Here is a 21682-nt window from a genome sequence, read left to right as displayed (position 1 = left end):
AAAATTTATTACAAATGAAATTCTGGTTTGTATAAAAATATGAATAGAAGAAAAGCTTTCCAATGACTAGCCTCATCTTACACTATTGGTTTTCAAGCAGTATTCATTATTTTTAGCAAAAGAGAGTCCTACAAATAAAAACTGAGACTGTTATTGTTAGGTGCCACTGAGTAGATTATGACTCACAACAATCCTATGAACAATGGATGTGAACTTTCCCCTGTCCTATGCCATCCACATTATTTCTGATACACTTGAGCCCGCTCACTTACAGTCACTGTGACAATCCACCTCATTAAGGGTCTTCCTCTCTTTCACTGACCCTCCACCTTTTCAAGTATGATGCCCTTTTCCAACATGCCCCAAACATGTGAGACAAAGCTTCACCAACCTTGCCTCCAAGGAGCACCTTGGCTATACTTTTCTTCAAGATAAGTATATTTGTTCTTTTGGCAGTGCATGGGATGTTCAGTACTCTTCTCCAGCACCATAACGCAAAGATATCAAAATCTTCTGTCATCTTTATTTAGTGTCCAACTTCCAGATGCATAGGAAGTAAATGAAAAGACTACGGCTTGAATCAGATGCACCTTAATCTTTAAACTGATATTATTGTTCCATAACATTTTAGAGGGGTCCTTGGTAGCACATTTGACCAATGTTGTATGTAGCTCTTTTGATTTTATGACTGCTAGTGCCAAGGAATTGTAGATCCAAACAAGATGAAAATGCTATTTCAATTTTCTATCTATCATGATGTTGTGCACTAGCCCAATACTAAGAATTTTGTGTTCTTGATATTTAGATGTAATCCATACTGAATGCTATAGTCTCTGATTTTTCTTTTCACTTTAAGCAAGCAAGGCTGGGTCATCTGCATGTGGATAGGCCATTGATGAGTCTTTATCTAATCCTGATAACACTTCTCTTCATAACATCAAGCCTCCTGAATATTTTGCTCAGTATAAGAACTATGTATGGAGAGAAAAAAATACAACCCTGGTACACACTTTAATTGATTCTGAATCATGCAGTACTCCCTTGCTTGGTTTGGATAATTGTTTCTTGGTCTAAGTATAGGTCTCAGATGAGCACAATTAAGTAATCTGGATCCTCAGTCTTCTCTATGGTAGCCATAATTTATTATGATCCACACTGTCAAACACATTTGTATAGTCCTTCCTTTGAGTATTCTCTGCTTTCAACCAAGATCCATCTGACATTAACAATGATGTCTGCGGTGCCACAGCCTTTCCTAATTCAGCTTGAATTTCTGGCAGTTCTGTTTTGTACTGTTCTAGCCATTTCTGGTAACTGTTAGCAATTATTTTGCTTGCATTTAGTATTAATGATACTGTCTGAAATTTTCCACATTCTGGTGGATTACCTTTTTGGGAAGGGGAACAAATACAGATCTCCTTCAGTCAGTTGGCCAGGAAGCTGTCTTCCAAATTTACTGGTATTCATTACTGAGCACATCCAGAGTTGTATCTATTTATTGAAACATTTCAATTGGTATTCTACCAATTCATGGGGTTTTATATTTTGTCAGTGAAGCTTAAAAGTCTTAATTCACCACTATTAATTCCTCATCAAATGTTACTTTCTGAAATGCTCTGTATTAGCCAGATCTTTCTGGTACAGTGACTCAGTGCATTTCCTCCATCTTTTTTTGATGCTTCCTGGATCGCTCAAGATTTTGCCCATGTAATCTGTCAATACTGCAAGCTGAGGCTTGAATAAGCTTTTCAGTTCTTTCAGCTTGAGCAATGCCAAGTGAGTTCTTCCCTCTTAATTTTCTAATGCCAGTTCTTTGCCATTTTGTTAAAATAGTTTATATTATCACACTGTTGCCTGGAATCTTCTGCTGAATTCTTTTAGTTTGCCCTTTCCCCCTTTTGGTGTGGCTTGCCAATATTCTAGTGCAATCTTTAGTCTATTCAGACATCCGTTTTGGTCTTTTCTTTCTCTCCCATCTTTGTAACAAACTTTTTTCTCTATTTTAGGTTGACTTTAATGAAAGGTTTACAGAGACTTTGAATTTCCATTCATTCATTGTTGCACTTTTCTCCCTGACCCCCCGCCACCAACTCACTTTTCTTTTTGAAAAGTTAAAAAAAAAAACAAAAAAAACTTTCATTGCTATTCAATCCCTCTCCCCAAGTCAACTCCACTATGCTACTATCTTCATTCTGGACTCCTGTCATAACAATAATATCTAATCAATAACCTTTTGCTTTCCTCTTGGATGATATCCTTAATACCATCCCAAAGCTCATCTGGTCTTTGATCGTAAGTGTTCAGAGTCTCAAATCTATTCCTGAGATGGCTTTTTAATTCAGGTGCGATAAACTCAAGGTCATATTTTGGATCTTAAGGACTTATTCTGATCTCTTTCACCTTGAATTTGAACTTTCACATGAGTGACTGATGGTCTGTGCAGCAGTTAGAACCTGGTTGAGTGTCTTTAGTGAATTTTTTTTCTTCATTGATGTAATCAATCTGAATCTTGTGTAGTTTGTCAGGTGAGGCTGATGTGTGCAGTCACTGTGTATTTTCAAAGAAAGTATTGCAATGGATAAAAACAAAGATCTTCACGACTGGGCCAATAGGCGACATCATGATTGTTGTTGTTACGTGCTGTCGAGTCACCTGTGACTCATAGCAATCCTATGTACAACAGCCCTAAACCCTGCTCTATTCTGTGCCAATCTTACTGTTTCTGACTCACCGCCATTATCCCAGGGCCTCAATCAATACACCTAATTGAGGGTCTTCTTCTCATGTGCTGTCCCTCTACCTTCCAAAGCATGATGTCCCTCTCCAAGGACTGGTCTCACCTCGCAACATGTCCAAAGTATGTCAGATGAAGCTTCAGAATTCTTGCCTCCCAAGAGCAGTCTGGTTTAACCCTCTCCAGGATGAACCTTCTTGTTCTCTTAGCAGTTCATGCTACATTCAATACTCTTCTAAAATACCACAGCTAAAAGGCATCAATTCTCCTTCTATCATCCCTAGTCACTGTCCAGTTTTCTGATGCATAGCCAAGTAATTGCAAAGACTATGGTGTAGATCAGGTGCACTTTGGTCTCCGGATGGACATCGTTGGTCTTCAGTACTTTGGAGAAGTCTCTGACAACAGACTTTCCCAATGCAATTTGTCTTTTAATTTCCTGACTGCTGGTAGTGTTGATTGTAGAGCCAAGCAAACTGAAGTTGTCAACAATCTCAATCTCTTCACCATCTATCATGATGCTGCCAATTGGCCCAGTGGTTAGAATATTTGTTTTCTTGATATTGAGCTTCAATCCATGTTGAAGGCTGCCGTCCTTGACCTTCTGCAGCAATTGCTACAGGTCCTCCTCAGTTTCAGTAAGGAGGGTTGTGTCATCTGCATAACACAGAATGTTGATGAGTCTTCCTCCAATCCTAACACCACATTTCTCCACATAGAGCCCTGCCTTCTGGATAATCTGTTCTCCATATAGATTGAAAGGGTATGATGATAGGACACATACCTGCCATACACTCATAAATTTTGAACCATGCAGTGTTTCTTTGCACTGTTCTGATGACTGCCTCCTGGTCCAAGTATAGGCTTCGCATAAGCACAATCAAGTGTTCTGCAATTCCCATTCTTCTCAGATGTAAAACAGAATGAAGTTGTCCATGATTTCATCTGGTTTGTAACCACAATCAATATCTTTGGTACCACCAGTCAAGAAATCAGAAGACTAGAAAAGTCTGCTGTCAGGGACCTCTCCAAAGTATTAAAAATTAATGATGTCAGGTCAAAGACTGAAGTTTGCCTAATTCAAGTCATAGTTTTTTCAATCACCAGCTTTGCATTTGAGAGCTAGACAACGAATCCTTACTCACTGACAGAAAACCAATTCCTTTGAGCTGTTTTGGGAGAAGAATGCTAAGTGGACTGCCAAAAGAACACGCAAACGTTTTGGAAAAAGTGTATCCAGAGTGCTCCTTAGAAGCAAGGATAATGAAGTTTTGTCTCATATATTGGGCAGGTTTTAGAAGAGGCTATTCTATAGATAAGGTCATCACAGTGTAAAAGTGAAGGGTCAATGAAAGAGATGAAGACTCTTCATCAATTGAACTGATAGTAATGTGATAGCCAAGTATATCAGAGATACTAAGAAAGGCACAGGATAGGAAAGGGTTCTGATCACAGTCACTATGAGTTGTCCTCAACTTGATGACACTTAACAGTAAGTCTTCTAATATTATGTATTTACTTTCTCTTAAAGTGTGTGTATCAGATTCAAACTAAGAGAACAAATCTGCTTTTAAAAGTTATTTTTAAAAAGTTATACAAAATGTATTTAAAAACAAGATGACTAAAAACCTAAAACAAACAATAAATTAAAAAAAATTAAGTATAATAATTTCTGTTGAAGTGAAGGTTAACAAAGCTAAGTTTTTTTAATGAAAGGCATAAAATAAGTATAAATAAACTGTGTACCTAACATAGATTCTGCATACATGTAAGTATTCAATAAAATATTCCTGTGAAAACCACTTATGAAAGTATTTATTGGTCAATTTTTTTCCCCCACATATAACAATAGTTCCACATATATTGGTTACACTATATATAAAAACATTTATTGTCATTATATTTTTTCCCAAGGATAAAGCCAAAGAAGTGAGTTTGGTTTTTACCTCTGAGTAGAAATGGCCAGGAGGGATTAGTTCTTGGAAAAGGACATCATGTTTGGAAGGGTGGAAGGACAGTGCAGGAAAGGCGAGGAGTTGGATTGACACAGTTACTAGGGTAATGGGATTAGGTGTACTGGAGTCAGTATGACTGGATCAAGGTAGGTCAGGGTTCAGAGCTATTATAATTAGGATCGCTTTGAGTTAAAGGTGACTCAATGGCACATAACAACAACAAAAACAGATTATTTATTATAAATGAGGTTTCACTTTTGTGTGAGAAGGAGCACGAAGAAAAGTGTGCCTGGCCAGATTTTTGGAGATACAATCAGTTTAACATCAAAGAGTTTGGCGATTTCACTCTAAACAGTTAGAAAAGTTTACAATAGAAAATGTATATAAAACTGATAAAAATACTTACAGAGGTTCATTTAATTCAAATTTTATTGGGGAAGGAGGTCTCTTTGGTGATTGCCAAAACAAACCTAACAAAAAGATACAAATAATTTTATTGTCTTAAATGACATTAAAATTGTGATTTAAACGAATGTTTACGAAAAGTTAGATTTTCATTCATTAACAATTGCACATTTTACCCCCCCTCCCTTCCCCCGCCCCAGTTCACTTTTTAAAAATATTCATTCACTGTTGCAATTACCTACCTCCCCTCAGTTCACTTTTTTAAAAATATTCATTCATTGTTGCACAGTTACCTACCTCCCTTCCCTAGTTCTCTTTGCAATGCATTATATTAGCTAGTAATACACTGGATACCTTTTTCCTCAATACTTGATTATACTCACTGCCATCTTTTAATCGCGTATCCAGAGGGAAACAGTGAAGCAGCTGAAGAGCCTAGAGGGAAAGATTAACTTTAAAAAAAATCATTACCGCTATTACTTTTGTTATTTGTCATCGAGTCAGAACAGAGCAACAGCTTACCCTCCAGGGGTTTTAAGAGGCAGGTAATAACACAGAAGGAGACTGTCCATCTTTCTCCCATGGAGCATCTGTTGCTCTACTATATTACAGTAGGTAAATATTTTAAAAAGATGTTTTATTTAAATTTAATATCTTATGTAGCTAACATACGCACATAGTTCAACAGCCAAAATGCATAAAAAAGTATTAAGTCTTCCAGCCAACCATGCATTCCATATGTACATCCTGTCACTGACCTCAGACTTGAGAGTAAAAAAACCAAAAAACAACAACCAAACAACCAAGCAAAACCAAAACTCCAAATCTACGTTTTCAAGTTGGTCCTGGCTTATAACAAACCTCATTTTTTTAATGGAAAGCAACTGCCCATCTTTCTCTCACAGAAGGTGGTAAAGTCAAACTGCTGACCTCTTGGATCAAGCCAATATAGATCTTAAAACAAGACTGTATTGGTAAGCATGGTATGAGATCAAGAACTGCATTTAGCTTTTGTCTTTTCTTCTGTAAAAATAGAACCTGAAATTCCCCACAAAGTGAAGTGTCCTTGTTGTCTAAAATAATCAAGCAACCCTTCAAAGTGTGCCAGTAGGTGGGAGTCACACTTTGGACCTATCCTTAAGAAGGCTGTTGTACCTGTTGTAGAAGACAGAAGATGAGCTGAATGAGTTGACTTCAACTCCTTGTGCAAACCGAACGAAACCCTGCTTAATTTTGTGCCATCCTCACAATCAAGAAAACAAAGATTCTTACCACTAGACTGACAGATAGACACGATAGATGGAGAAAAGACTGAAACAACTTCATCTTATCCACAACTAACATCTTTGAGCTGGACAATGAATAAAGATGACAGAAGAATAACTGATGCTTATGAGTTGTGGTGTTGGAAAAGAGTACTCAACATCCTATGGACTGCCAAAAGAACAAACAAATATGTCTTGGAGAGGGTGTAGTTAGAGTGCTCTTTGGAGGCAAAGGTTATGAGGTTTTGTCTCACATACTTCAGGAATATTGCTAAAAGGGGTTACTCCTTGGAGAGGGACATGATGCTCAGAATGGCAGAGAGTTGGCAAAGGAGAGGAAGACCCTTGACCAGGTGGACCGACAGAATGACTGCCTCAATGGGCTCTAATGTTTCAGGAATTATTAAGATCGCACAGGGTAAGATAAGTTTCAGATCTGTTGTTCACAGGGTTGCTATGGGTTGTATTCGACTCAATGGCACCTAACAACAATAAGATCATAACAATATCCTCACAATTCCTACTGTACTTAAAGCTACTCAAACTTGTTGTAGTTACCATCAATCAATCTCATTTTCACTTTCGTGGCCTAGTGATAAGGAACTGTGATTTTAACCCAAAGGCAGGCAGTTCAAATTCACCAGCTGCTCTGTAGGCAAAAGATGGGCAATCTCTTCTTGTGTAAATTACAGCCTCTGAAAACATGAGTCAGTTCCATCCCAAAAGCATATAACAACATTTTCCAATCATTATGTCCCCTTCTAAGGATTAGCCCTTCCTGGTAACATGCCGTAAATACTTGAGATCAAATCTTGCTTATAAGGAAGTACCTTGCCTGCACATACAAGACAGATTTGTTTCTTCTTTTGCCAGTCCATTCTATATTCAATACTCTTCTTAACACAATTCAAAGGCATCAATTCTTATTTGGTCTTCCTTATTCACTTATTACATGCATATGAAGCAATTAAAATGACACTGGGTAGGTGTGTGTTAGTGCTTCATTGGACATCTTTGTTCTTCAGCACTACAAAGAAGTTGCTGACAGGAAACATGGCCAATGTAGAATGTCTTTGGATTTGTTTACTGCTACCTGAGTGTTAATTGTGGATCTAAGTAAAATAAAATCACTGACAACTTCAGTCTTTTCTCCATCTGTCATGATATTGTGTATTAGTCCACTTGCGAGGATTTGTTTTCTTGATGTTTCGGTGTAATCCATATTGAACACTGTACTCTGATCCTCTCCAGTAAATGCTGCATGGCTTCTTCACTTTCTGAAAGCAAGATTGTGTCATCTGCATAACACAGGTTGCTGATGAGTCTTTCTCTACTACTGATGGAAAATTATTTTTCATATTGTCCAACTTCTCAGATTATTTGCTCAGCATATCAATGAATGTTGCTGCGTTTGTCAGGCGTTCTCAAGTTAACTCTAACTTACAGTGACTTCATGTATAAAAATGTAGTATCAATGTACTGCTCCTATACTATAATCTCTTAAGATTCTTGCTTCTATTCTAAGCAAACTTCTTTTAAGATTACAAATGAAATGCATTATTTATGTTCTAGAAGGAATATGTATCTAAATTTCAACAATACATAAAGAAGGACAATAATCAGTTTAATATTAAAAATCAAACCAGTTGTGCATCTTATACTCCTTGTCATCTAATTTATTAATTCCTGAAAACCTATTTGCTTACCTTATGGTTAAAGTATTTTTCAAACTTTAATCTTGCTAATTCTACACATTGGGACCAATTTCGAGGTCTTCTGCTAAGTAACTTAATAGCTTGAAAACAGCCTTCTAAACTGTGTCCAGTTTGTATCTTCTAAGATGGAAAAGAAAAACACATTTTCAGTTAAATATGCCCCCAAAAATCATTAGCCTTTACCTGAAGTGTAAGCTAATGTGTTTTAAAATTTAAAAACTTTTTGTTTGAAGATCAAGATTCCTGATATCATTTACATTTTTTAAAAAATATACATTTTATTGTTAAGAATATGTGTAACCACTGCAATCCCAGAGGTATGCGGTTTGAATCCACTAGATAGATGCTCTGCTGGAGAAGGAGGGGCAATCTCCTCCTGTACTGTCAGATTCAATTTGATGGTACACCCACAAAATTAAAAAAAAAAAAAATGTATGTAACAAAATAAACACTATTTTTTATATATCCAATTCATTGATATTCCTTCATTTCTCCCCCATTAGCATACATTCACTGCTTCTTAATATGTCTATCTAATCTGTTCAGTTACTGTTGTCACTTTGATCTCATATAATTTTTTTAAATGCTTTTTCATCTCCCCCCCAAACTCAGTTTAGTGAACGTTTACAAAGAGACCGGTTTCATTCTTTCATGCACACTTTCTTCACTTCCTCTCCTCCAATTCCTCTTGTAAGGATATATTAATTGTCATACAAGTGGTTTCTATTCATCCATTCCTTTCACCCATTCCAGGGCAGTATTCATTCTCTCTCCATTCTTTTACTGCTATCTCCCCAATCCTGTTTAAATCCTATTATTACAATAGGGGGCTTATGCAGTTTTTGTACCGTTGTGAGAGAGACGTGACTAAGCATATTGTCTTTCAGATTCATCTATGTTGTTTTATGAGTTCACTATCTTAAATTCGATGTAGTATTCCACTGTACTACAGTTTTTAAAGTAAAATAATGCTGAAGGCAGACATTTTTAACTTATTAACCTATAGTTTGGTCTTAAGGCTTCTGGGAATATTTTTGGTTTTAATTTTCAATGTTTCTCCCAGAGCAATAGTCAAGAGTTCATTTAATTCTTATGGCTGCAGGAAATGTGGAATATATGAAGATTTGAAATTCTGTTCTGCATTTTATCCTTTTTGGGTCAAGATTCTTCTACTTAACATTTGATAAAATGTTCTGTAATAATAGCTAGGTACCAAGCAGTCTTTCTAGTCTCCTGGCAAAGGCAGCTCTGGTGGACAAGTGCTAAGAAACTGAATTGTAATCCCAGAAGCATGCTGTTCAAATCTACCTAAATGCTCCACAAGAGAAGGATGGCTAATCTCCTCCGGTACGATTTACTACCTCTGAAAACCCTCTAGAGGTTCAGTTATGGGTTAGTTCTGACTTGATGACAAACAACATGGCAAAGAGGCAGTTGTTTATGGAAGCAATTAGCCGTATATTTCATAATCTCCTATTCCTGACTCTCCTTACTTACTGCTCTGAATAAACAGAGAAGAAATGCTTTACTATGGATGGCTACATGCATGCTTTTAAGACCCAAGATACTATGCATCAAACTAGGAAGAAAAAAGACAGCATGAAACAATTAGGCTAACTCCCTGGGATATCCTATGAAACCATGACTCTACATCTGCAAACTACAGAATCAAGTGCCAAGAGACTTTTTGTTGTACATACTCAGCCTTAGTAGTCTCATATATCATATATTATGTTCAATATTGTTATACAGTCTCTTTAACAAGGAAAAAGAAACTATTCATCTGTAATTTAAAGAGGCTTGATGTGGAAGTAGTTTTTGATCAGCTCCCAAGCTAAAGGTTGAAAGTTCTAATGCCAATCAAGCAGTGTACTGATATCAGGAACTGCTTTTTAGGTAAAAAGTATGGCCAAGAAAACCCTAATGAGCAGCTCTACTCTGCAACATGAGTCTGGAGTTGACTTGACGACAGCTAGTAACAGAATCAGGCAATTTCAAAGTAAGACTACATTGAACCAAGTTTTAGTTTATAGTAACATGTTTTCATGTTTACCTGTAAGACTTCTTCTGCAGAATGATAGCTTTGCCAAAATTTGTTGAACAATGAAGGTTTGTGGGAAAAGGAACTTTCAAACTGAAAGAGAGGTGGGAGTAAGACAGGTTAAAAATAATTTGTTTAAAAGGTAGATTTTTCTTTCCTACTTTAAAGGGAACAAATGCCTGGTAAAAAAACTTTTACCTTATCTCTGGCCCACTGTATAGTATGTTCAATAGCAGCTGGAAAGGACTTTAGAGTACAAAATGGTATTTCCTCTTCAGGAGGATCTCGCTAATTTATTAAATAGAAGAAAATAAAGTTAAAAGAAGCAATGAAAATTTATTCCAATTTTGCACGACAGACTTTTTTTTTGGTGTTCTAAAGCAACTAAAAAAAAATAATATTCAAAGGTGGATCTGCCTGTTTTCTTTTCCTAACCAATAAGAAGAGGAAAAAAGGAATTCTTTCAATACTTTAAACCATTTAGTAACAATGCAGCAATAAGGACAGTTCTGTTCTAATTTATTACCTACACACTTATTTAGCATTGCTTATGGAAGATAATTATGCACACACACACACAAAGTCTTTTTTATTTAAGAATCAAAAGGATATAGAAATTTTAAAATATTCTCTACTTTGAAGCGTAGTTTAAGAATTGAATATCATGCTTAACATATTATTAAATTCTTCCTGCAGAAAAAATTCTGGAAGCAAGGGTTCTGTATCCTCAATGTTTGCTAGTTTCTTGCAAAATGTGTGTAATGGCAAATGCCTACTATGCTGTCTCATCTGGAAGAAGTACGATTGAAGAAACTGAAATTCTATTATAGGATATGATTAGTTTAGTCTTAGTGATTTACTCAATATAAAATGTCTATTTAAAGCCATGAGGGCTCCCTATTTTGTTATTTTTTTTTTAGAAATCTAAAATGATGTCACTTTTCACTTAGAAATGTATTTTTGTAAGTAACACTAAATATTTTATATGTCTAAAGAGATCAGTCAGAAAAGAACTAATTTCTGGATTTTATAAAATATAGGAGGTTCAGGTAAGATGTAGTAGAATTAAAGGAACCAAGGAAATCATTTCAATGTTACAACATTCCCTATTGGGAGAATTTTTAATATGAAGCCTTAAATTAGAGATCATGATTTTCTTCTTTATCTAAGCTCCTTCAAGGTCAACTTGTCACTTTAGTTTTTAATAGCTTTCACTAGACACAGATCCTTCTTGATCATATATTCTAAAATTTTTTTTAAAGTGTACTGGATCACACCCATGAAATAAAACAATAATAATGCTTATCAAGGATTTAATTTTATCTAGATTCACAATAAATGCCCACAGAAACATCAGTCAAGAAATCAAAAGTCATACTGCCCTGGGAAAAACTGTTGCAAAGAATTACTGTAAAGTGAAATGTTACTCTATCAAGATTTTACTCTAGGAGATATTACTCTAAAGATGTTAGGATGAAGATATGCCTGACCCAAGCCACAGTAGTTGAAGTCTCCTCAGATGCCTGTGAAAGTTGGACTAATTTAATAAGGAAGACTGAAAAAGAATTGATACTTTTCTGCATTGTAAGATGTCTAACGTAGCTAGACCATGTCTTAAAAACAAGGATAATGAGACTGTCTCACATACTTTGGTATGTCATCAGAAAAGGCTAGTACATGGAGAAAGACATCATGTTTAGCAAAGTAGGTCAGTGAAAAACAGGCAGACTTTTAAGGAGACAGACTAAGACACTGAGCACAATAGTGGGCTTAAGTAATGCAGAGATAATGAAGAGACTGTAAGATCGGTAGTACTTTGTTTTTTTATACACTGGGCGTGTGAATCGGAGCAGACATGACGGTACCTAAGAACAATGCTTGTGAAAAAACATTCTTACTAAATTTTACAAACTGTATTGATTTTTTTAGGAGCCCTGCTATATACTGGTTAAGTGCTTGGCTGTTAACAGGTTAGTGGTCTGACTCTACTAGCTGCTACATAGGAGCAAGAGTGGCAATCTATTTTTTTTTTAACCGGTAAGGTTGTTATGAGTAAGAATAAACTTGTTTCTAGTGAATTGAGTTGATTTTTAAAAAATCTTAAAAGACGTGAAGACTTTTAAAAATTCTTAAGAGATGCTATGGCAAAATCTTGAATGATTTAGGAACTATCAAAAGAAAATAGAAGGAATGCAAAGAATCATTGTACCAAAAAGAACTGGCTGACATTGAAATATTTCTGGAAGTACAATATGTTCACAAACAAATGGTAATGAAGGACGTTCAAATTGCAATGAATGCACTTAAAAAAAAGAAATAAGGGCCCAGGAATTAAAGAGGTACCAAATGACACATTTCAGATGACAGATGCACCTCTGGGTGTGCTCACCAGTCTATTCCAGAAAATTTGGAAGACAGCTGTTTGGATGACTGACTGAAAGAGATCCATATTTGTTCTTATTCCCAAGAAAGGTGACCCAAAAGAATCTGGAAATTATTGAACAGTAATCATTAATAATGATTCAAGCTGCTTTGAAGGAAGTAGCAAAAAATAAGGCCCCAGGAATAGATGGTATACCAATTGAAGTATTTCAGATAACAGATGCCCTGGATGTGCTCACCAAGTTGTGCCAAGAAATCTGGAGAACAACCACTTGGCCAACTGACTGGAAGAGATCTGTATTTGTTCCCATTCCAAAGAAAGGTGACCCAACTGAGTGTGGAAAGTACAGAACAGTGTCACTGATTTCACATGCAAGCAAGATTCTACTGAAGATCATCCAAAAACGATTAGAACAGCACATCAGCAAAGAACTGCCGGAAGTCCAGGCTGGGTTTAGAAGGGGTCGTGGTACTAGGGATATTGTTGCTGATGTTAGATGGATCTTGGCTGAAAGCAGGGAATACCAGAAGAATGTCTATCTGTGTTTCATTGATTATGCAAAGGCATTTGACTGTGTGGATCATAACAAACTGTGGTTGACTCTGAGAAGAATGGGAATCCCAGAACATTTAATTGTGCTAATGCGAAACCTGTACGTGGGCAGTAGTAGTCAGAACAGAGCAGGGTAACACTGCATGGTTCAAAATAGGAAAGGGTGTACGCCAGGGATGCATCTTGTCTCCATAACTTTTCAACATGTATGCAGAGCAGATTATCCGAGAAGCTGGGCTCTATGAGGAGAATTGTGGCATCAGGATTGGTGGAAGATCTATTAACAATCTGCATTATGCAGATGACACAACCCTGCTTGCTTAAACTGAGGAGGACCTCATGCACTTGCTGCGAAGGGTCAAGGACTGCAGCCTTCAGTATGGACTGAGGCTCAATGTCAAGAAGACAAAGATTCTCGCCACTGGACCAATTGGCAGCGTCAGGATGGATGACGAAGAGACTGAGAGTGTTCACAGCTTCAGTTTGCTCGGCTCCACAGTCAACGCTCTTGGCACCAGCAGTCAGGAAATAAAAATGTGTATCACGATGGGAAAGTCTGCTGTTAGGGACCTCTCAAAGGTACTCAGGAGCAACAGTGTCTCTCTGGAGACTAAGGTGCGCCTGATACAGGCCATGGTCTTTGCAATCGCTTGTTATGCCTCAGAGAGTTGGACAATGACTAGGGAGGACAGAAGGAGAGTGGATGCTTTTGAGCTGTGGTGCTGGAGAAGGGTACTGAATGTACCATGGACTGCCAGGAAAACAAACAGATTCATCTTGGAGAGGATTAAACCAAGCTGCTCCTTGGAGGCAAGGATTCTGGGGCTTCGTCTGACATACTTTGGACATGCTGCCAGGAGGGACGGGTCCTTGGAGAGGGACATCATGCTTGGGAGGGTGGAGGGACGGCGCAGGAGGGGAAGACCCTCTATGAGATGGATCGATTCAGTGACTGGGGTAATCGGGATGGGTGTGTCAGAGGCAGTGCGGATGGCGCAGGATAGAGCAGCGTTTAGGGCTGCTGTGCATAGGGTCGCTATGAGTCAGAAACGACTCGATGGCACATAACAACAACAACAACAACAACAATCATTAATATCACATGTAAGTAAAATACTGCTGAGGATCATTTAAAAAATGGCCCAGAATAGTACATAGACAGAGAACCACCAGATGTTTAAGCTGTATTGAGAGGAGGGCGTAGCACCAGGGATATCACTGCCTATGTCCAACAACTGTGGCTCAAAGCAACGAATATCAAAAGAATGTCTATTTGTGCTCTATTGACTATGCAAAAGCATTTGTGTGGATCATAACAAACTGTGGATAACACGGAAAAGAATGGGAACCCTAAAATGTTTAATTGTGCTATGTGAAATCTATACCTAGACGAAGAGGTTGTGTGTGAAAAGAGCAAGGGAACACTACAAGGTTTTAAAATTAAGAAAGTTGTGTTTGTACTCTTTCTCCCTACCTATTTAATTTGTACGCTATGCAAATTATTTAAGAATCTGGACTCTTTGAAGAAGACTGCGGTATCAGTATAGGAGGGAAACATCAACAACATTCTTAGGCAGATAACACAACCTTTCTTGCTGAAAGTTAAGGAAAACTTAAAACACTTGCTGGAGAAGATAAAACACTGCAGCCTTCAATATGGACTGCATCTAAACATCAAGAAAACAAAAATCATCACAACTTTATGTTATTTGGATTCTTGGATCCACCATCAGAACAACTGGATACAGCAGTCAAGAGATTAAGAGACACATTGTACTGGGAAAGTTTGCAGTTAGGGACCTCTCCAAATTATTGCGAATCAGTGATGTCAGTTTGAAGACAAAGGTGTGCCTAAATCAGGCCATGGTCTTATCAGTCACTTGCTATACTGCTGAGAGCTGGATAATGACTAAGGATGACAGAAGAAGAATTGATGCCTTTGGACTGTGGCGTTGGAGAAGAGTGCTGAACATTCCATGGACTTCCATAAGAATACACAGGTATGAATAGACAGAATCAACAACCTTGGAGATAGTGTAGCCAGAGTGCTCTTTGGAGGCAAAGACGATAAAGGTTTGTCTCACATACTTTGGGCATGTTGCTAAGAGAGACTATTCCTTGGATTGAGAGACCATGGAAAAGTGGAGGGGCTGTGGAGGAAAACATGAGTTTCCACCAGGTGGACTGACATATAACTACTGTAATAGGCAGTAAAATGTGTCAGAGATTTTTAGGATGTCACATCTGTTGTTCACAGGGTCACTGTAAGTTGTATTCGACTCAACGGCTCCTAACAATAAAAACAAAGCCTACACCTTTGGTTTCAACTTCGGTAATATCTGAAATCAGAGAAGGAAAAAAGCTATTTATATTAAGTGTATGTAAATGTTCTTACTGCTGTTAGGTGCTATTGAGTTGACTCTGACAACGTTATCCTAAGCACAAACCGACAAAACACTACCAGATTCTGTACTATTCTTATAATCTTTACTGTGCATAAACTTTGTCACAGTTGTCAATCCATCTTGTTGAGGCTATCATATTTTTCTTTAGTGATATTTTTGAAATATCACAAATGCTTCTTTAGTAATACTTTTTAAATGGTTCACTTTAAGTTTCACAGTTATTTCTAATATGCATGGTAGGGGTAAAAATTATTAACCTAAAAAAATGTGGTATTATGGACTTGTGCATATGAGATGTAAAGTCTGATCTTTTTATATGTTAGGTTATATCTATTATCAGTAAGCTCGTTAGGTTATATCTATTATCAGTAAGCTCAATTAGTAAATTAGATAAAATTCTTTTTTGGTTGACATTTTTATTGTAATCTAACATTAGCATTATTATAAAAAAATCTTATTAAGCTTTAGGCTGCTGAAAAAGGAAACCAAGCTGCTTTGAATAGTATATAGTCAACAGAAGCAAATCTATAGAACCAACAAAATAAAAAAATTGTTGACTGAAAAAATAACTTCAGTTATAAATGCAAGTGCAAATAAGTGTGTAGATCACTGGCACACAGTAAAACCGAAGGATTAGGAAGACTAAATCAAATATGCTAATTAATGAAAATACAATATAAGCTATAAAAAATACATAATTTCCCAATACTAGTTTACTCACATGACTATTATAAGATTCAGTCAAATGAGGAACAATAACTTCAGTATGTCCCTTTGTGCCCATTGTTCCAGAATCTAAGAGAGGTCGCAGATTTGCTAAGCAACGGCTATTTGAAAAGAGAAATAGGTAATACACATCAAAGTCAGCAATAAGGAAAATAGATAACTTCCTGTCATTTTGTATTGATCATTTAACAGAAAATTCTTGATGGTAAAACGTTGATAGGTCCATTGACTCTTAACTTTATTGCCCTTTCTTCATTTCTTGCTTTCTACATCTTTATTTTATGACTACAATTTTCCTACTCAACAGTAACCTCAATATTTTCCTTATAGCAAACTATTAACCCTTTTCCTAAGTACTAACATATTTTATGTACTCAAATTTCTTTATATTTACTCTCCATGTTGCTCCTTCCCCACCTCATCTTCTGCCTGATTCTAAACTTTCCATTCTACTTCTCAACTTCCTCTTACATGTACATATTCCAGAACCCTAATGTTAAAAGTCAAACGCAGACTTAAAATTATATAAGGAATACATAATAATAGTCATTTCACTTTATACTCATTTAATAATAGGTGTTGCACACTAAATGTTCTGTTATAAGAAAATAAGTGGTCCCTTTTCAAAATTAATGCTGCTGAGTCGGAATCGATACACAGCTGATCTTCCATAAGGGTTATGAAGCATCTTTCTCCCTTGTGACTGTTGATGGTGAAACCTTTGGATCACAGCTCGATTGTGTTAAAGCTTGCTCAATAAAGGTAAGAAGTACTTAAGTAGAAAACTGTGAAAAATCAACACAGGAGCATTTAATTTAGGTTTAGATGTTAAAAATCTGAAGAAAGCTACTAGGTTAGAACTGAAAGAAGGAGGGAAAAAAAAACGAAACTACTTTAAAAGTAGAGAGACTGGGGCCAGCGGTTTTGGAACAAGAGAAACACAATTTCTTAAGGATTAGTGTGAGCAAATCTCAGAACAAATGAAGTACTAAATGCCTTGTAGGAATCTGTAAGAGGTGATACTAGAAGAAGAAACAGAGAAACTGGTAAATTTTAAGCTAGAATGCTGGATTGGTTTTGCTCGATAAAAAAGTTTAAAGTTATAAATACATTTTGGTCTTTATCTCAAGTATATAAGGAAAGACCTAGGAAGAGTGCAAACGGTCATTGCAAAGACAGAAGAAGAAGCGAAGACCAAAAGGGATGTCAGAACAGACTCTGAAAATTGCACTGGAGCACAGGGAAGCCAAAGCACAAGGAAGAATTCAAGATACTAAAGAGTTAAATAGAAGATTTCAAAAAGCAGCATGGGATGACAAAGCAAATATTACAATGAAATGTGCAAGGAGTTGGAGTCAGAAAATCAAAAGGGCCGAACTCGCTCAGCATTTCTTAAGCTCAAGGAACTGAAGAACAAATTCAAACCTCGAGTTGCTATCATCAAGGATGCTTTCGGCACAATGTTTAATGATCCAGGAAGTATTAAAAGAAGATGGAAAGAATATACTGAGTCACTGTATCGAAAGGAATTGGCAGACACAGAAGAATTTCATGAAACAACATATGAGCAAGAGCCTATGGTGATGAAAGAAGAAGTTCAGGCTGCTTTGAAGGAAATGGCAAAAAATAAGGCTCCAGGAATAGATGGTATACCAATTGACATATTTCAGTTAACAGATGCTGCCCTGGACGTGCTCACCAAGTTGTGCCAAGAAATCTGGAGAACAACCACTTGGCCAACTGACTGGAAGAGATCTATATCTGTTCCTATCCCAAAGAAAGGTGACCCAACAGAGTGTGGAAACTACAGAACAATCTCACTGATTTCACATGCAAGCAAGATTTTATTATCCAAAAACGACTGGAACAGCACATCAGCAGAGAACTACCAGAAGTCCAGGCTGAGTTTAGAAGGGGTCGTGGTACTAGGGATATTGCAGCTGATGTTAGATGGATCTTAGTTGAAAGCAGGGAATACCAGAGGAAAGTCTATCTGTGTTTCATTGACTATGCAAAGGCATTTGACTGTGTGGATCATAACAAACTGTGGCTGACTCTGAGAAAAATGGGAATCCTGGAACACTTGATGGTGCTAATGGGAAACCTATACTTGGACCAGGAGGCAGTCGTCAGAACAGAGCAAGGGAACACTGCATGGTTCAAAATTGGGAAGGGCGTGAGCCAGGGATGCATCCTATCTCCATACCTTTTCAACACATATGCAAAACAGATTATCCGGGAGGCTGGGCTCTGAGGAGAAATGTGGGGTCAAGATTGGTGGACGATTTATCAATAATCTGCGTTATGCAGATGACACAACCCTGCTTGCTGAAGCTGAAGAGGAACTGAAGCACCTGCTGCAGAGGGTCAAGGACTGCAGCCTACAATATGGGTTGAGGCTCAATGTCAAGACGACAAAAATTCTCATCACTGGACCAATTGGTAGCATCAAGATGGATGGTGAAGAGATTGAGATTGTACACAGCTTTAGTTTGCTTGGATCCATAGTCAACACTCTTGGCACCAGTAGCCAGGAGATTAAAAGGTGCATTGCCATGGGAAAGTCTGCTGTTAGGGTCCTCTCCAAAGTACTGAAGAGCAATGGTGTCTCTCTGGAGACTAAGGTGCGTTTGATCCAGGCCATGGTCTTCACAATTACTTGTTATGCATCAGAGAGTTGGACAATGATCAAGGAGGATAGAAGGAGAATTGATGCTTTTGAGCTGTGGTGCTGGAGAAGAGTATTGAGAATACCATGGACTGCTAGGAAAACAAACAGATTTGTCCTGGAAAGGGTTAAACTGGGTGGCTCCTTGGAGGCAAGGATTCTGAGGCTCCATCTAACATACTTTGGACATGTTGTGAGGAGAGACCGGTCCTTGGAGAAGGACATCATGCTTGGGAGGGTAGAGGGACGGTGAGGAGGGGAAGACCCTCTATGAGGTGGATTGATTCAGTGACTGGGATAATCGGGATGGGAGTGTCAGAGACAGTGCGATTGGTACAGGACAGAGCAGAGTTTAGGGCTGTTGTACAAAGGGTCGCTATGAGTTGCAAGCGACTCGACGGCACATAACAACAACAACAACAACAATAATATAAGGAATTCATTAAAAGGGTCCTTACTTTTCCTCCCAAGTCTGATAAGTACAATAGGAATATAAAACATAACTGGAGTTTTCAAAAAGTGTGGGAAACAAAAGTGAAAACTAAAGAGACTGTTTTAATAATAACAATTTCAAAAACATACCTGTCTACATATCTTCTAGCTTCCACATTGTCTAACGCTGTAATAATGATATCCTGTTTTGTATAGAACTCATCACTGTAAATAGTCTCAGTAGCTGGACACACTTTATGCAAATGTGCATCTATCTTTAACTGAGGATTTATTTTCAGCGTTGCATCAGCAGCAGTATAGCTTTTAGGTTTCTAAACAAATAAAAACATTGTCTAAGAAACAGAAGCAATTAATGTTGAACAAAAAAGGCAGACTATAAATAAACTTATACAATTATCACTATGGAATATATAGAGTTGACAAAAGTAATGAGAACATTTTCATTTTTGGTTTTTGGAAATTAAACTCATTAAAGCCACACTATGTTAAAAATCAGTCTTTAAAATTAATACATTAATAGCCCTAAGTAGCCTGGATAATGAGTATATAAATAAATCTTAAAAATCTGTATTTTACAGCTAAGTGTTTTAAGATTTTTAAAATATTAAAGTCCAACTTAAAGTACATTTTTTCCAGATAATGACACTTGAATTGTTTTCTAGAGCCTACGAAAAAGTGAGAATACATAAAATAAAATATTAGAAATAAGATACTAGAAAACTTGTTAACAGGTACGCTAGTTTGCTACTTTGAATACTAATATCTTTCATTTTAACTGTTGTTTAATAATGCCGAGTTGATGAGCTGACCCTCCAGTAGGTTTGTTTTGTATTTTTCCTAGTAGGTTTTTTAAAGGAGTAAATTGCCTGGGAGACATCCATCCCTCTCCAATGGAGCAGCTGATGGGTGTGAAATGAGTTGCCACCGAGTTGCCAGCAAAACCAAGTTTCAGTGCACAAATCTGTAACTTTGTTAGAAATAAGTGAAAGAATAAACACAGCTTTACAGTTCTTCTATAAAGAAATTGTACAAAGTTACATAAACAGAATTTTGTGACATAGGTTTTAGCTCTTAAGAAACCCTGTTTTTTTTTATATTTGGATAGATGAGGCAATTAACATTTTATGCCACCTGCATTAGTTATTCCATGTTTAGTTATTAGTTCTCTAAGCTTTGTTTATAGGAAAACATTTTTAAAGCATTATCAAACTAGCCTGACTGTTTATCGGTCTTTTTATATATATATATACACACATACACATACACACACATATATGAAAGGTAGAAATATTTTATAAGAAAAAGCAACAGAAGTAGTCAAAAGATTAATATGTGTAACAATTCTAAACTTTTACCTTGTTTGGAAGCAAAGATTCAAAGATTACCAAAAATAGAGAGTCAAACCTGTGATCTATTTATTAAAACTTCAAATTAGGAAGTTCCCTCAATGATTTAGCTTCTAAAACTACATAAAAACACTTTGATGATTAAAAAGAGAAAATAAAAATACTATCTTTGATTTAAAATTCAGACTTTAATCTCCAAAGTCAATGAATTAAAAATTTTATTTCTCCCCTTTTCCATTATTATACTCAATTGACAATTACAGAATTCCTAACTAAAAAAACAGTAAGATCATTTGCACATTTTCTAAGAAAGAAATTCTTCTGCAAAATAAAATGAATGAATTAAATTTTAAACTGAACAGCAACATACCTGTATGTGATGAGGACGAAACAGGAATTGCCTATTTAAATTGGATTTTTCTATCAAGTCAGGGTCTGTTATTGTTATCTAGTATCAAGAAAGGAAAACAACTAAAATTACACAGCAGAAAAATTTTTGTTTTTCTTAGTAAGTCTAAAACACCACAAATTATTATTCTAAAATTTTCTTTGGCTGGTTAAGGGTGAAAAGTTTCTAAGGTGGTGACCAATTCTACTCTTTTCACAATTTTAATTAACTGTAATTAATATTTAGCACAGACATACAACAAACAAAATAACTGAAATTTCTTTTCAAAGCCCCACCCCCACCCCCAATAATTTGTACCATACTTCAGGGTAAATACCTAAGCATCACCTTTTAGGAGGATATAATAAAATTACTCATATGAATGCCAGCCCTTCTTTCTAATTTAAAATATTCTTAACCTCAACTTGCTTGGGAAGAATGCTTACATATTGCAATGTGAGAAAAACTCCTGTGAAACCAAAGATCTGTAAGATACTTGAACTAGCCTGTTGCCTTATTTGAACACTGTTATATCCAATTGTTTATACAATCTCACTGATTTCACATGCAAGCAAGATTTTACTGAAGATTATCCAAAAACGACTGGAACAGCACATCAACAGAGAACTACCAGAAGTCCAGGCTG

At 36.7% G+C, this 21682-nt stretch overlaps 1 protein-coding gene across 1 annotated transcript in view; it reads right to left on the bottom strand.

The window, feature by feature from the left end:
• The window catches only part of UBA6 (ubiquitin-like modifier activating enzyme 6), a 120003-nt gene that overhangs the window by 36972 nt on the left and 61349 nt on the right, over positions 1 to 21682 (bottom strand). Inside the window, 10 exon segments of the mRNA XM_006902726.1 lie at positions 1307 to 1354; positions 1643 to 1647; positions 5096 to 5159; positions 5478 to 5529; positions 8066 to 8194; positions 10128 to 10208; positions 10314 to 10403; positions 16177 to 16282; positions 19432 to 19613; positions 21019 to 21096. Coding sequence (XP_006902788.1) covers positions 1307 to 1354; positions 1643 to 1647; positions 5096 to 5159; positions 5478 to 5529; positions 8066 to 8194; positions 10128 to 10208; positions 10314 to 10403; positions 16177 to 16282; positions 19432 to 19613; positions 21019 to 21096 — 835 coding nt within the window.

Source organism: Elephantulus edwardii, unplaced genomic scaffold, assembly GCF_000299155.1.
Source record: "Elephantulus edwardii isolate Elephantulus edwardi_28Jun2011 unplaced genomic scaffold, EleEdw1.0 scaffold00442, whole genome shotgun sequence".
In the NCBI taxonomy this organism is placed as follows: Eukaryota; Metazoa; Chordata; class Mammalia; order Macroscelidea; family Macroscelididae; genus Elephantulus; species Elephantulus edwardii.
Note: the sequence above shows the minus strand (reverse complement) of the source record. Positions and strands in the feature narration are given on the sequence as shown.